Here is a 13665-nt window from a genome sequence, read left to right as displayed (position 1 = left end):
TACTGACTCCCCCGAGTGCCTGATATACCTCCAGACGCAACGCTCCTTCCGCCGGCGCCGTGGCTTAGCTGGTTAAAGCGCCTGTCTAGTAAACAGGAGATCCTGGGTTCGAATCCCAGCGGTGCCTGGGCCCCCAAAAGGTGGTATATTATTGCTGCAAGGGCAACGCGCTTCCAACCTTCCCCAAGGCTCTTCGTGTGACACCTTCCGGAAGATTCTTATTCTTCCCCAGCCAATCCCACCTGGAGCTTCCGCTCCCGCGCACTTTTAGTGGAAATTCGGAGGCTCACTCGCGCTTCGCTTTCACGAACCGGGGTGACGCGGGCATCCCTTGCGCTCGAGGACGTGGGACCCTGGGCTGGGGCTCGGGCTCATTTTGTCGTGGGCGGGGAGGGAGAGCGGGAGGGCTGCGGCTTCCGCAGGGCCGCGACCCGCACCCCCCCCCCGGCCGAGGCGCACGCGCACACACGTCCCGAGGCGGAGGGGCGGGGCCGGCGGGAGGCGGGCCCGTTGATAGGCAGCTATAGTTGCGCAGGCCCCAAGCCGCACGCGGCTGTGATGGCCGAGTGGTTAAGGCGTTGGACTCGAAATCCAATGGGGTCTCCCCGCGCAGGTTCGAATCCTGCTCACAGCGTGTGTACTTTTGGGAACGCGCGTTACTGCCCTTGGAGAGAGAGAAAGCCATTTGTTTTCCTAGCGCTTCCTTCCCTTGGAGAAGATACCGCATTTCTTCTGGGGGCCTCCGCCACCCGCGACCAGCCCGCGAGCGCCCCCTTGCGGGCCTTACGCTCAGACCTGCGCCTCCTCCCATGGGTGTGTCCTGTAAAAGTCACTTAACTACTAATTTGAATTGTTCACGTCCCCAAACCCGGGTGGCTTCTCAGGGCTCTTCGACAGTCGTCTTACATCCCCCTTATCCCTCCCCCCTGCAAGTCTCCCATACGACTGTTTCATCCCTTTTGTCACCCCGAACCACGAGTCCCTTCTTCCTCCCTCGGCCTTCCTGGTTCACTGAGAAAATAAGGCTTTCTGGAGAGATTTCCCCATCGATATCCGCAATCGCACCTGCCTACCTACCTGACTGCCTACCTGTCTGTGGTTACATGCTCTTCCTTTCTCTCAGTGGTGTAGACGAACCTTCCACCTAACCAAGGCCAACCCCTGCACTTACTAGATCTCCCATTCCCCTGGCCCACAAGGGCTCAAGGACCCTGCTCTCCTTCCTGCACCATCAGTTTTCCTCTCTAGCTGGATCACTCCCACCAGCCTGCACACATACTGAAACGTATTCCAATTTGGAACAAGCAGGACAACAAAAACGACCCTGACACCACACACCCCCCCTTCAGCTCCCACTCCGTCTCTCTGTTCCCCTCTTCTGCAAAACATGTTATCATATACCTACTCTCCCCCAATTCCATTTTCCCGTTCTCCTTTGAACCCTCTCTAATCAAGTGCCCACCCTCCCCCCACCCCATTCTTCAAGGTGCTCTTGTTAACAGGTTACCAAAGGACAGTGCATTGCTAAATCCATTGATCACTACTTATGGATGCTTACCCTCCCCTTAGAAACGCTCTCTTCACTTGCCCTCTGGGACACCCTAACTCTTCTGATATTCCTTCTACATCATTAGCAGCTCATGCACAGACTCCTTTGCTGGTTGATCACCTTCTGGATCTCTGAATGTCAAAGTGTTTCCACCTCTCAGTTTTCCAACCTCTTCTCTCTCTATCTATACTCACTCCTTAGTGATCTCTTTAAATATCAACTAATAATACATAAATACATCCAAAATGTTCATCTCCAGCTCCACAACTCTTTCCTGAATTATAGATGCATATATACTATTATCTACTTATCATTTCTGCTTGGATATCTAATATCGTTTCCATTTGTGATATCTAATCACAAACAAAATGGCCAAACCAACTCCTGGCTTCCCCCCGAAATGAGCTTCACCTGTAGATCTTCTATCTCAGGAAAGGACAATTCCATTTCTTCAGTTGGTCAGACTAAAAACCTTAGGATCATCCCTGATTCTCTCTCTCACACACACGCAGTCAGGAATTTTTTATTTAAAACATGTTAAAAACCTGGCTACTTATCACCATGTCACCACTACACCCTGGTCCAAGCCACCCACATCTCTCACTGAGATTATTACAACAGCCCCTAGATTATTTCCTTGCTTCCTTTCTTTTCCTTGTTCCTTTGCAGTCTACTCTGAACACATTAGGCATAGTGATCCTTTCAAAACATAAATCAGAATCTGTCATTCCTCTCTTCAAAATCTTCCATGGGATAGCAATATGAATTCATGGTTTTTAACTAGTGACATATAAACATACATACATAAACATAAACAAGCATACATATATACATATATATTTCCTAGCTCTTTCCACTGAGAAAGCCTAGAAGGAATGATACACAAATAGCAATAAGCACACAAGTGACCAGATCTTGGTTACTAAATACCATTCTCCTCTAAAATGAACCACGGCCGGGGCGCCTGGGTGGCTCAGTCGGTTAAGCGTCTGCCTTTGGCTCAGGTCATGATCCCAGGGTCCTGGGATCGAGCCCTGCTTCTCCCTCTCCCACTCTCCCTGCCTGTGTTCCCTCTCTCGCTGTGTCTCTGTCAAGTAAATAAATAAAATCTTAAAAAAAAAAAAATGAACCAGGGCTCCTAGGAAAAAAGGCTGATTCCAGGGCTTCAGTTAGGGAATTATAAGATGCTCTTGGAACACTTTGTTGCACAGCAAAGTAATGTTCAAAGAATTTGGGGTACCTATAAAAAAAAAGACATAACAGCTAGGGGTTACAGCTAAAGGAGCTCCCGTTGGCTAAATCTGGGACAAATCGAGCATTAAAATAAGGAGTGATTGTGATGGATTATAATTCCTTAAATCAGTTAAGACTCCAAAGTTCGTATCAGTATAAATAAATAAAATGGGAAGGAAGGGGATGGCTCTTTTTACAGTAAACTGCCAACTAATAAATATAGAGTTAGAAATCATCAATGAATACTCAAGTAGAGGGTGAACCTTAATGGGGCCATAAGTAGCGAAGAGTCTCAAAGTATCTTCCCACAAATTACATTAATTACTCCTCGGGAGGGGGCCAATAATAACGTTCCGGTGGACAGCCCTGGCCAACACCATCTAACCACGTGACCGAAGACAGTATTATTATTGAGGCAAACTGACCTGTGTCTTCCTACGTGACAACACGGAAGGCCGAGAAGGACCTGGTGTCACTTCCGTGGTGATGTCCCTGCCAAAAAGACATAATCTGAATAACTTGATTCTAACCGTGAAGAAACATCCGACAAGCCAAACAGAAGGACCCTCTACAGAATAACGGTCCTGAACTCTTCAAAACCGAGAAGGTCAACAGCGAAGATTCTTGCAGATTAAATGAGACTGAAAGGACCTAGGAGTGAGACAAAACCACGTGATCCTGGACTGGCTCTTGAATCAGGACAAAAGAGCTATAAGGACATCCCTGAAACACTTTAGGAAATTTGAATATGGACTGGAGAATTAAATAATGGTATTATATTAATTTTGATATTGATAACTGTACTATAGTGTTAAAAGTGCTAGAAACAGAACAAAACAAAAAAAGCTAGTTGTGGGGGTGGGGGGTGGAAGAGCCCTCCAATGGGCTCTCATCTCCTTCAGAAATGGGTGAATCCTGACAAAGTCCATGAAACCTTCTAGAAGGTCCTGGGTGATCAGGCCCTGCCCCCCCTTTATCTCTCTGATCTCAACTCTGGCCATGCCAACCTCGTCCGGTGCCGCCATCCCCTCCTTGACAAGCCAGGCATGTTGTCCCTCAAGACTTTTCCTGCCTGGTGTCTGCCTGGAGAGCTCTTCCCCGAGGCACTCCTGTGTAGCTCTCACCTCTTAAATTTCACCTTCTCAGTGAGTCCTTCTCTGATCATACCCTCGGAAATTACAATTCCCACTCTCCGGTCCTTTGCTGGCTTTTCTCCAAAGCACGTAACCACCACCTGACAAATACGTTTTGCATAATGTTCCTGTGACTGTTTCCCCTACAAGACTGCCTGGCCAGTGAGGGTGGGGATTATCCTGTTTTGTTTTGGGTTTTTTGGGGTCTTCTATCCTGATTCATCCTTTGCCCCCCCCCCAGGGGGCGGCCTGGTCCTCCTACTTCCCAACTCCCAAGCCCCCAAGACCCAACCCTCCAGGAACTCCCCCTACCCAGGACCCAGGGGGTCCCAGGAAGCCAGCCTCCCCTTTGAAGAACAAAGAGGGAGGAGCTGAGCCTTGGAACCCAGGCCTGGGGAGACGTCCCAGCGGGGGAGGGGAAGCTCGGGACACTCCACCAGCTGTGCTGTCTCAGTTCCTGGCCGTGCCTCCCGCCTCCTTAGGGGCCCAGCGCGTGTGGGACACGAGCTCCCCTCCCCCAAGCCCAGATGCGGTCGCTGTTGAGATGGCGGTGGCCAGGAAGAGGCCCAGACACCCATACACACACCATATGCACGGGACCCGCACCCAGGCCCACACTGACAGGGGCCTGCAGGCCGCACAGAGACCCCCCACCCCAAACCCTCAGAAACACTGGGCATCCGCCTGGAGGGTGGTCTCTCAGCCTCATATCTGCACAGGAAACCCTGCTGGAGAAAATCGTGCAGCCAGGACAACTGGCCTCAGGTTTTGGGGGCTTGATGTGTCTATAATTTGGGAGGGGGGCTTTTAAAGAAAATCATACAAAGGTGGGCTTTGTAGAGAGATCACAACTCACAAATTGGAAACGCTGACTGATGCCACCCATGTCACCAAGTCCAGAAAAATACAACTTCTTTGCATGAATGAGCAGCCTGCACATCTCTGATACTTCCTACAGACTAGCTACCGGTTCTGTTTCCAAGCTGGCTTCTCCTCCACCATCCACGTCCTTATAGTGACAAGAGCCACTGGACCCATTCGTGTGGCCTGTGCCCGCCCTGGCTTTGCTCCTTCATGGCACAAGGCCTGGTGACGGACACAGGTGATAGCAGCTTCCTGGAACTCATTCCCACACCAGGGTAGCCAGGCTAACCCGTTATACGTGGAAGTCATTGGGAACCACCTCAACATATCCCACGAAACCGTACATTGTATGTCTCTCCAGCTCCCCTTTCCCGGAACTGGATCCCAAAGTGGCAGCAGCCACTCCAACCCCAGAGGGAAAGAGTGACAGGCTGGCAGAGTGGGAAGAGACAGCGGTCTTCACCGTTCACAGTTGAAATATCTTACTTTTGCCAATCTTATAGAAGCACATGGCCATGTGAACACATTTGCTAGCCGCCACCCCCCCCCCCAGGAGTCTGTGCAAGCGAGGGGGTCCTGAAGCATAAACTGAATTAGCTTTGTGGTGAATTGCCCTCTGCACTTGAAACTTTTGATCCCACGTCTCAAATGGACTCTCAACCTGCCTAGAAATCCTACTCCTCTAGCCCACGGGGCTTTTCCTACTCTCCAAAATGAACATTTCACACCTTCTTTCTCCTCAAACGACCTGAGCTCTCTCCCTTCCAGCAGCGAGCTGGACTCTTTCTTCTTTGAGGAAATGAGAGCAACCAGGAGAACCTGGCTCATTCTCCCTGCACCCCAACTGACCCGCACCCTCTGTGTCCCCCCATCTGCCTGTGGGTGAGGAGCCGTCCCTACTACCTGAGGCTGATTTCTCTGCCTGGCACAGGAGTCTACTGCCCAGCCCCCACCCTCCTCCCTGCCCCCCTCCCTGGGCTGCTCCCTTCAGCCTCCAGGATGGTCCGTGCCCCTATGTGCCACACACTGTTCTGCTCACCGTTCATGGCAGAACTTGCTGGAGATGTCTACAGCTGCTGTCTGCATGCCTTCCCTCCCATTCTTCCATCAACCCACCCTAACGGGACTGCGCTCAGGCGCCCCTCTGCCCAGGTCATCGGCGATGTCCAAGATGCTAAGCTGATGGTCGCTTCGCTCTCTTGTCCTTACTTGACCTCCCAGGAGCTTAGCTAGAACCAGTGGCTCCCTCCTTCATAGACTCGCTGTTATCCTGATTTCCCAAATTCTTTGTCCCAGGGACACTGGCCCTCTTTTTCAAGCTCCCACTCCTTTGGCTTTTCTGCTACCTTCTGGATCACTCTAGATTCCTTTGCCAATTCCTGCTCCTCGGCCCAGCCTCTAAGTCTTGGGGGAGCCCCAGGGCTCCTTGCTCAGCCCCTCTCTTCTCTCTCCACACTCTCTCCCTGGGTGCTCTAGTCTCATAGCATTAAAGCCATCTATCTCCCAGGGACGCCCCCACACTTACCCTCCACCTCTGACCCCCAACTTCATACATCCCATAGACGCTTGGATGTCTAAGGGGATCTCAACTAATCTGACTAGAGCGTAATGTTTGGTCTGTCTCTCCAAACTTTTCCCAAAGCTCCACTCCCCTGGCGTTTGCCATCTCAGTAAAAGGCACCATCATCCAGCCAGTTACTTAAGCCCAACACCAAGAAGTAACCCATTCACTTCTGTCTCCGCTGCCTCCACCTGATACAGGCCACCATCAATGTCTTGCCTAGAAGGCTGCTCCAGCAACCCAAATGATGTCCCACACAGCAGCCAAAGTGGTCATTTAAAAGAGAAGTCAGTGACCATGACTTTCCCGGTTAAAACCCTCCACTTGCTTCCCCTCCAAAGTCCTTGCTGAGCTTGCAAAGCCCTGTGTGATGGGGCCATGCCCGCCTCTCCCTCTTATCTCTGCTGCACCCCAAATCCTCGGTCCCAGGGACATTGGCCCTCTTTCTCTAGCTCCCACCAGCAAAATCCATTCCTGCCTCAGAGCCTTTGCACTTGCCGCGCCTGTCACCTGCTTTCAGCGGGCTCTGCTGGGCTGAAATATCACCTCTTCCTAGAGGATGTCTCTGACCACCCAGAGTAAAGAAAGCAGGACTTCACTCTCAAGCCGTTGTCCCGGCCGGTTGCCCGCCCCCCACCCCCACCAGCCTAATAACCGTGTTATATTATTTTCTGCTTTCTTAGTTATTTTCTGTACTCCCCTCCCCCCATAATGTAGCTTCAGCAGAGCCCAGACCCAGTGCACCCTGAGTGCCTACCCATACTTGGCACCCAAGAGTATCGACTGAGTGAGTAACACTCGCAGACAGATGCCCAGATTGTCGCACAGTTCCCTGCTGGGAGCCACGGCCGCGGCTGCGAGTAGCGAAGAGAGCATTCCGCGTCCTGACACAATCCAGAGACAGGAAACCCCCAGATGAAACAGACTGAAACAGACCCGAGGCAGAAAGCGGAGGCCGAGCAGGCCCAGGGCGAGCTCCGGAGAGCGACCCAGACTCAGCGAACCACAGACCCGGGCCCGCAGGAGGCCGGGCAGCGGCGGAGCCCAGCGGGCAGCGGCGCGGCGTGGCGGGAGGGGTGGGGGGGGGTCGCCCCCGCCCCCAGGCCCCCCCCTCCCCGGCTCACAAGTGGCCGCGGCAGCTGGCGAGGGCGCCCGGCCGCCCGCCGGCCCGACGCGTGCGGGATCAAAGCGGCCGGGAAGGGACGGGCGGGGAGGTGGCGGGGGGCTCGGAGGTGTGAGCGAGCTTCCCAGGGGCTGGCAGGAGCGTGGGAGCGCAGAGTGCCGGGAGGCGACAGAGACCCGGAGAGACCGCGAGAGATCAGAGACCCAGGCGCGCCGGAGACGAGCCGCGCGGGCCGGAGAGGCCCGGAGCTAGAGACGCACGGACGCAGCTGCAGACCCAACGAGACCGCGCGGACGCTGCTAAGACACCCGGAGAGATAGAGCCCCCGAGGGGGCCGCGGGGGGCACAGGAAGACGGCGGCACCAAAAGGCCGGGACCCACGGACTTAGAAAAAGCAGGCGTGCTTCAGAGAGAACAGAAACTAGGAGAGAGCGAGCGAGGAAGAGAAAGGGCCAGAAGAGCCCGGGACTTGCGGCGCGTAGGGCGGAAAGGCCCCGCCCCTCCCCCGCGGAGGGTGGGAGGACCCCCGGGGCAGGGATCCGAGCAGCGTGTCCTTTCTCAGGGTCACGCCTGCGGAGGTGCGGGGCCGGGGGGGCGGAGGGAGGGGTGTGGAAGGCAGCAGGACCCCCGGGCTGGGAGGACGGGAGTGGGAGGACCTTGAGAATCCGGATCTGGATCCAGAGCCTGCAACTCTGCCATAGGGTAAAAAAGTTGAGTATTAATATTTGCTAAGAATGTCAAACAGAGATGCTTCTTAGACATTTCATCAGACTTCTCCCCTATTTGGGGACAAGAAAAAATAAAAATGAAAAAAAGACTGGGCAGTGCATTGGCCGGGAATCGAACCCGGGCCTCCCGCGTGGCAGGCGAGAATTCTACCACTGAACCACCAATGCAGGCGACACTTGCTCGTTAGTGGCCCTGCCTGAGCTTGTAAGAGGTGGAGGCGGCCGTGGTCAGGCAGAAGGTGTAGGCCAGGGGCTCGGCGAAGGAGCGGCCCCGAGTAGCTGACGTGGGTGGAGCGCCAGACCATCCTTCCTCCCGCCCGGATCCGGCCACCCGGCCATAAAGTCGCCCCATATGGCCAGGGGCGGCCCCACACCCGGGTGCGAACAGCCCGAGGCCCCGAGCCTCGCGTGCAGGTGAGAAAAACTCAGCCCGAGCGCAGGTTCCCAAGGAGGGGGGCGAGGGGGGCTGCTGGGGCCACACATCTGCGCTCCCATTTGGCCCAGGTAGGGGGAGGTGGGATGTGCTGGCGGCCCTGATCCCAAATGGGAGCCCCCTCCCCAAGGTCTGTGTGTCTCCGGGCTCGGGCTTTGGCAAGGCAGACTCCGTGAAACAAAACAAAACAAAACCCCAAGGTGTGGAGAGGCCCTGGGAGGGCTCGGAGAGCCTCGTCGGCCTCTGACTGCGCAGCTTATCTTCCGACTCGGTCTGCAACCTTGTCTTTCCGTGTCCTTGTCCCCGGCGGTCTGGCTGTCCCGTGAAATCTCTGATTTTGTCTTCTCAGACACTTTATCTGGAAGCCTCCGAGTGTTCACGCACCATTCTGCAGAGGGTCATGTTCTTGGTTTGAGGTGGGTGTTGATCCCTTTTTGTATCTCTTTCTTGTCCCTTTAAGAAAACTGCCTGTTCCCTGCTCCCCAATGGGCTGGAGGGGTCCCCAGGAGCAAGCAGCGGGAGCACGACTTATGTCAGGTGTCCTGGAAACCATACGCCGGAACCTCCTATAATTAGTTTTGAATCAAATACTTCTAAGTGGGAAGGTTTCTCCACCCCCTGCCCATGCTTCAAAGCCTTGCTTCCTCTTCCTTGAGGGTCCCGCTCCTCCCCAGGCCCGCCATCGGTCAGTATGACCCTCTCCCCAGCACCTGCTTCACTCTGCTCTATAATAGCTACTTGATAACACACGTCTTTCCCCCTCGCTCCTGTAAGGGTAAGCTGGGCCTGTAGTGCTTATGTGTGTATGAACGACCCAAGCCCAGACCAGTGTGCGTAGTGCTCGGGGAATGGATTAAGATTCACTAAGATCTCACAGAGCGGCTCCTTCACCCCAGGTGAATTAGACAGATTCACCCAGCACACTCAGGTCACTCCCTTACCCAATTAGGAGGTGGATTTTGGGGGAAGGCGTATAAGATCCAGTCTGGGGGCTGAGGGATGCTATCTTTTATTTCAGAGTCGGTGGGGGAACGGAGAGCTCCCAAGAAAGCTGCGAATGGTGGTTGGCGGGGAGGACTCTGAACTTCATTCCTGAGTCCTGTCCCAAATCACCTCAACTCCCTCTCCCCCTAATAACCTCCTCCCTTCAGCTGGGTTCCACCTCATTATACAGCCTTAGGGGACTTAAACCAGCCAGTGCTGCATTGGCCCCTCATTTCCCACACTCCCAGGCCAGTTCCACTCCTTCCCCTCCCCCTTGCGCTCCTCCCCTTTCCGGGAGCCTCGTGCCCCGGGCCGCGCCGGGCGGGATCCGGGTGCCGAAGGGGGCGGGTCCGGGTCCTACACCCCCCCCCCCCCAACCCAGGAGCCTGCGGGATATAAGGCGCCAGGCGGGCAGGGGCTCGGTCCACACCAGGGTCCGGAGGAGCGATGGTCACTCGGGATCGAGCCGACAATAGGGACGGCCCCAAGGTGAGAGGCGGGAGGGGAGGGAGCGGAGGTCCTTGGTCCGGTCAGGGGACCGGGTCCCTGAGACCCTGGGGGAAGGGAAGAGCCTGGAGGCGCAGGGTTGGAAGGGGGAGAGGTGCGTGGGGGACCCAAGGAGCCAGGAGGTGGAAAGGAAGCTGCAAAGTATGAAGAAGGGGACAGGGTCAGGGCAGGAGCTACGTGGGCGGCAGAAGTAGAGGTCTTGGGTTTGGGTAATGGGATGTGGCACCTTGCGGCTTGGAGGGCGTGGGAGGGGGCACGAATTTGAGTGAAATAAGCAAGGGGAGCCCAGAGCTAAGGGAGGCGGGTGGAAACTAAGAGCGGAGAGGCTAGGCACTTGCTCCCCGCGCTCGGTGAGCCAGAGCTGGCCCAGGGCAGCCTCATAGAGAAGGCCCGGAATGCATTGGTTCCAGAGGCCCGAGACCGGGTGGAAGCTTTTAGAACCAGTAGAGTAATGTGACTGCATAGACGGGTTAGAGGGAGAAGAGGAGGCGCGGTGGCGCTGGGTATCTCCCTTTCTGCACTCAGGGCCGCCGACTCAGAGCCCGGCACCTTGCGGGCCACGTGTCTGGGCGCAAAGAGGGCCCCCAAAGTTCTCCACTGAGACAGAGAGACTGCACGAGACGGAGACGTAGAAAGAAAAGAGGAGGAGGAGAAGGAGAGACACAGAGAGGGGAGGAGGGAGGACAAGACTGAGAGAGGAGAATGCAGAAGACCCGGGAGAGAGAGGAGGCGAGCTACAGACATTGACCCTAGGGGCGTTGGGAGCGGGAGCGGAGAGGGACCCAATGGGCCCGGCCCTAGGTCCTCGTTGGGGGTGTCCGGGAAGGGGTGGGGCGGGACTATCCCAGCGGCTGGATCAGAACGCCCGCGCGGCCCCGCTGAGTCTCGGTCCGGTCGGCCCGCTCTCCCTTTCCTGCTGGTCGCAGATGCTGAAGCCGCTGGTGGAGAAGCGGCGCCGGGACCGCATCAACCGCAGCCTGGAAGAGCTGAGGCTGCTGCTGCTGGAGCGGACCCGGGACCAGGTCAGTCCTTCCACCGCCCCCGGAGCGTCCCCAGCATCCCGTCCTCGCGACCCGGGGCCTCCTACTGGGGTGGGGACACACGCTGCACTGGCGAGCCGGGCGCCAAGGCCTCCTGACCCGAGTCCCGCCCTTGGAAACCCATCCCAGAGCCCCCTCTCGCTCTCAGAACGCGATCTTCATGGCCACCCCTCGGGTCTGTAAGTTTCACTCCCAGGGTCGGTCAGTGTTCAACCTCTAGGTGTGTAAACGCTCGCTCCTCCTCCCCCATACCCCCTCAAAACAGCCTGCAGGGTGGTTCATTTCAGTCCCTGGGTTTGCCGTTTCAAACCCCCTCCTCACCCTGTGGGTTGGTTTCATCCCCTCGGGTTGGACGGTGTAGTCTCAAGGTTTCCCAGGACCGTCCTTGCTCATCGCCACTCCGCATTCGGTCGCGCGCTCCGCGGGCAGCGCGCACACGCGATCGGGGGCACCCCCAGCTCCCGCATCCGCCCTCCCTTCTTCCCCCTGCCACTTCCCCCTCTCTCCCCACCCCTCTCTGTCTTTGCGCCCTCCCCCTCCCGTCTGTAGAACCTCCGCAACCCGAAGCTGGAGAAAGCAGAGATACTGGAGTTCGCCGTGGGCTACTTGAGGGAGCGAAGCCGGGTGGAGCCCCCGGGTACAGCGCGGGGGTGGGGCAGCGGAGGGCGGGAGGGGGGATTCACGGAGGCCCGGGGCCGGGGTAGATGGGGCGGACCCTGCGATGGACGGTGGGCTTGGGGAGTGGTAGGCTCTGCTCCGAGGCGAGGTTAATAACACCCGCGCGTGTCTGTCTCTGTGTCTCCCTCATTTTCTCCCTCTGTCCGTCCATCTGGCTTCTTGTCTCTGTCTGTGCGTCTGTCGGGCCTCGGTATCTCTGCGCCCCGCCCCTTCCCTCACCCCTGCTGGGCCCCTGCCCTGCCCGCCGGTGCTCCCGCCGGCCGCACCCGCCGCCGCGGCTCCAGGGGTTCCCCGGTCCCCAGCCCAGGACGCCGAGGCGCTCGCCAGCTGCTACTTGTCCGGCTTCCGCGAGTGCCTGCTTCGCCTGGCGGCCTTCGCGCACGACGCCAGCCCGGCCGCCCGCGCCCAGCTCTTCTCCGCGCTGCACGGCTACCTGCGCCCCAAGCCGCCCCGGCCGGAACCGGTAGATGCGAGGCCCCAAGCGCCGCGCCCACCGCTGGACCCCGCCGCCCCGGCGCCCGGCCCCGCGCTGCACCAGCGCCCCCCAGTGCACCAGGGCCCCCGTAGCCCGCGCTGCGCCTGGTCCCCGTCCCCCTGCTCGCCCCGCGCCGGGGATTCCGGCGCGCAGGCGCCCCTCACCGGACTGCTGCCGCCGCCGCCGCCGCCGCTGCCGCCGCCGCCGCCGCATAGACAAGACGGGGCGCCCAAGGCCCCGCCGCCCCCGCCGCCCGCTTTCTGGAGACCTTGGCCCTGAGCTTTGGGGGGTGGGGCGGGGGCGGGGGCTGGGGGTGAGGTAGAGACTCCAGCCCGAGGGCAGCAGAGGGACCCGGGCGTCGGGGCTAGCAGGTGTTGGGGAGGGCGGCGGGGCGCGCGGGCGCAGCGCGCGGGTGAGATGTGGTCTATATTAGAGTATCTATATAAATATATATTTCCCTGGTTCCTGTCCCTTTTCCCTGCCCCCCCCTCCCCCACCTTGCGTCTAGGATTGTACCCTCTCTGCCCCCGGCCCAGCCCCAGTCCCTTCCCGAGTCCTTAGTGCATGGAATAAAGTGGTTATTAAATCCCCGTGTGTCCCCGAGCCAGGGGCCTGCCTTTATGTCGGCGTCCACGCCCACTTTCCTTCTGTCTCCCTTTCCTTCTGTCTCCCGCCCCTCCCAGTCCTGCTCTCCATGGCCCAAGCCCCGGGGCAGACAGGTAAGTAAAGAAGAGAGCAGAGCGGAGACTGAGGTTGAAGCTGAAACCAGGTGGAAAACACTGAAATAGGGTAGGGGGAGAAGGGATGGGAACCTTTAAGGAAAAGCCGGATAAAGAGGAAGGGAAAAAAAAAAAATTGAAATAAAATCGACTCTGGTGGGATTCGAACCCACAACCTTTGAATCGCTCTTTCGTCACTAGAAGTCCAATGCGCTATCCATTGCGCCACAGAGCCACCTGGCGGGCGGCGGCGTCTGACGGCTTACGGGTACTAGCATGCGCAAGGGGCGGGGAGGGAGAGGGGTGTGAGGGAATTGGGCGGGGCGGGCCAGGAGCGCGTGGTTGGGACCTCGCAGGCCTGCCGGGGAGAGGTAGCGGGCCAAAGGCACGAGAGCCAGGTGGGAGTGCGGGCGCGCACGGGTGGAAGAGACCGGGAGAGAGAGCAACCGAGCAGGAGCGAGCGAGTACAGAGCTCCGGCTGCCCGCTTGGGGGATGCTTCCAGCCCAGGCGCACCCCACTCCCAGATGTGGCCCCACCCACGAAAATAAACTTGTTTGCGTTGCAAATATCGGTGTGTCTCTATTTCCTCCGCCCTGTCTGTTTCGCCGTCCGCTGCTCCTGGGTCTGGGGTTTCCAA

General features: G+C 57.5%; 1 protein-coding gene and 4 non-coding genes across 6 annotated transcripts; 3 read left to right on the top strand and 2 right to left on the bottom strand.

Moving 5' to 3' along the window:
• The first annotated feature begins 53 nt into the window (after nucleotides 1-53).
• Nucleotides 54-127, top strand: TRNAT-AGU (transfer RNA threonine (anticodon AGU)). Its single transcript has one exon. It is a non-coding gene; the product is annotated as a tRNA-Thr (tRNA).
• Nucleotides 128-552: 425 nt separating this feature from the next.
• Nucleotides 553-634, top strand: TRNAS-CGA (transfer RNA serine (anticodon CGA)). The gene has a single exon. It is a non-coding gene; the product is annotated as a tRNA-Ser (tRNA).
• Nucleotides 635-7544: 6910 nt separating this feature from the next.
• On the top strand, nucleotides 7545-13296 carry HES7 (hes family bHLH transcription factor 7). Of its 2 annotated transcripts, XM_036094538.2 has the most exons (6): nucleotides 7545-8605; nucleotides 8974-9040; nucleotides 9643-10097; nucleotides 11042-11137; nucleotides 11705-11792; nucleotides 12118-13296. In XM_036094538.2, the coding sequence occupies exons 3-6, from the start codon at nucleotides 10056-10058 to the stop codon at nucleotides 12585-12587; spliced, it is 696 nt and encodes a 231-aa protein (XP_035950431.1). In that variant the 5' UTR covers nucleotides 7545-8605; nucleotides 8974-9040; nucleotides 9643-10055; the 3' UTR covers nucleotides 12588-13296. The 2 variants fall into 2 exon arrangements, with proteins under 2 accessions (XP_035950431.1, XP_035950430.2); XM_036094537.2 differs by lacking the exons at nucleotides 7545-8605; nucleotides 8974-9040; nucleotides 9643-10097 and having other exon boundaries at nucleotides 10826-11137.
• Nucleotides 8289-8359, bottom strand: TRNAG-GCC (transfer RNA glycine (anticodon GCC)). The gene has a single exon. It is a non-coding gene; the product is annotated as a tRNA-Gly (tRNA).
• TRNAR-UCU (transfer RNA arginine (anticodon UCU)) lies at nucleotides 13176-13262 on the bottom strand. Its single transcript is given in 2 exon segments — nucleotides 13176-13211; nucleotides 13226-13262. It is a non-coding gene; the product is annotated as a tRNA-Arg (tRNA).
• Nucleotides 13297-13665: the final 369 nt, after the last annotated feature.

The sequence above is a fragment of the Halichoerus grypus genome, chromosome 2 (genome assembly GCF_964656455.1).
Source record: "Halichoerus grypus chromosome 2, mHalGry1.hap1.1, whole genome shotgun sequence".
In the NCBI taxonomy this organism is placed as follows: domain Eukaryota; kingdom Metazoa; phylum Chordata; class Mammalia; order Carnivora; family Phocidae; genus Halichoerus; species Halichoerus grypus.
Note: the sequence above shows the minus strand (reverse complement) of the source record. Positions and strands in the feature narration are given on the sequence as shown.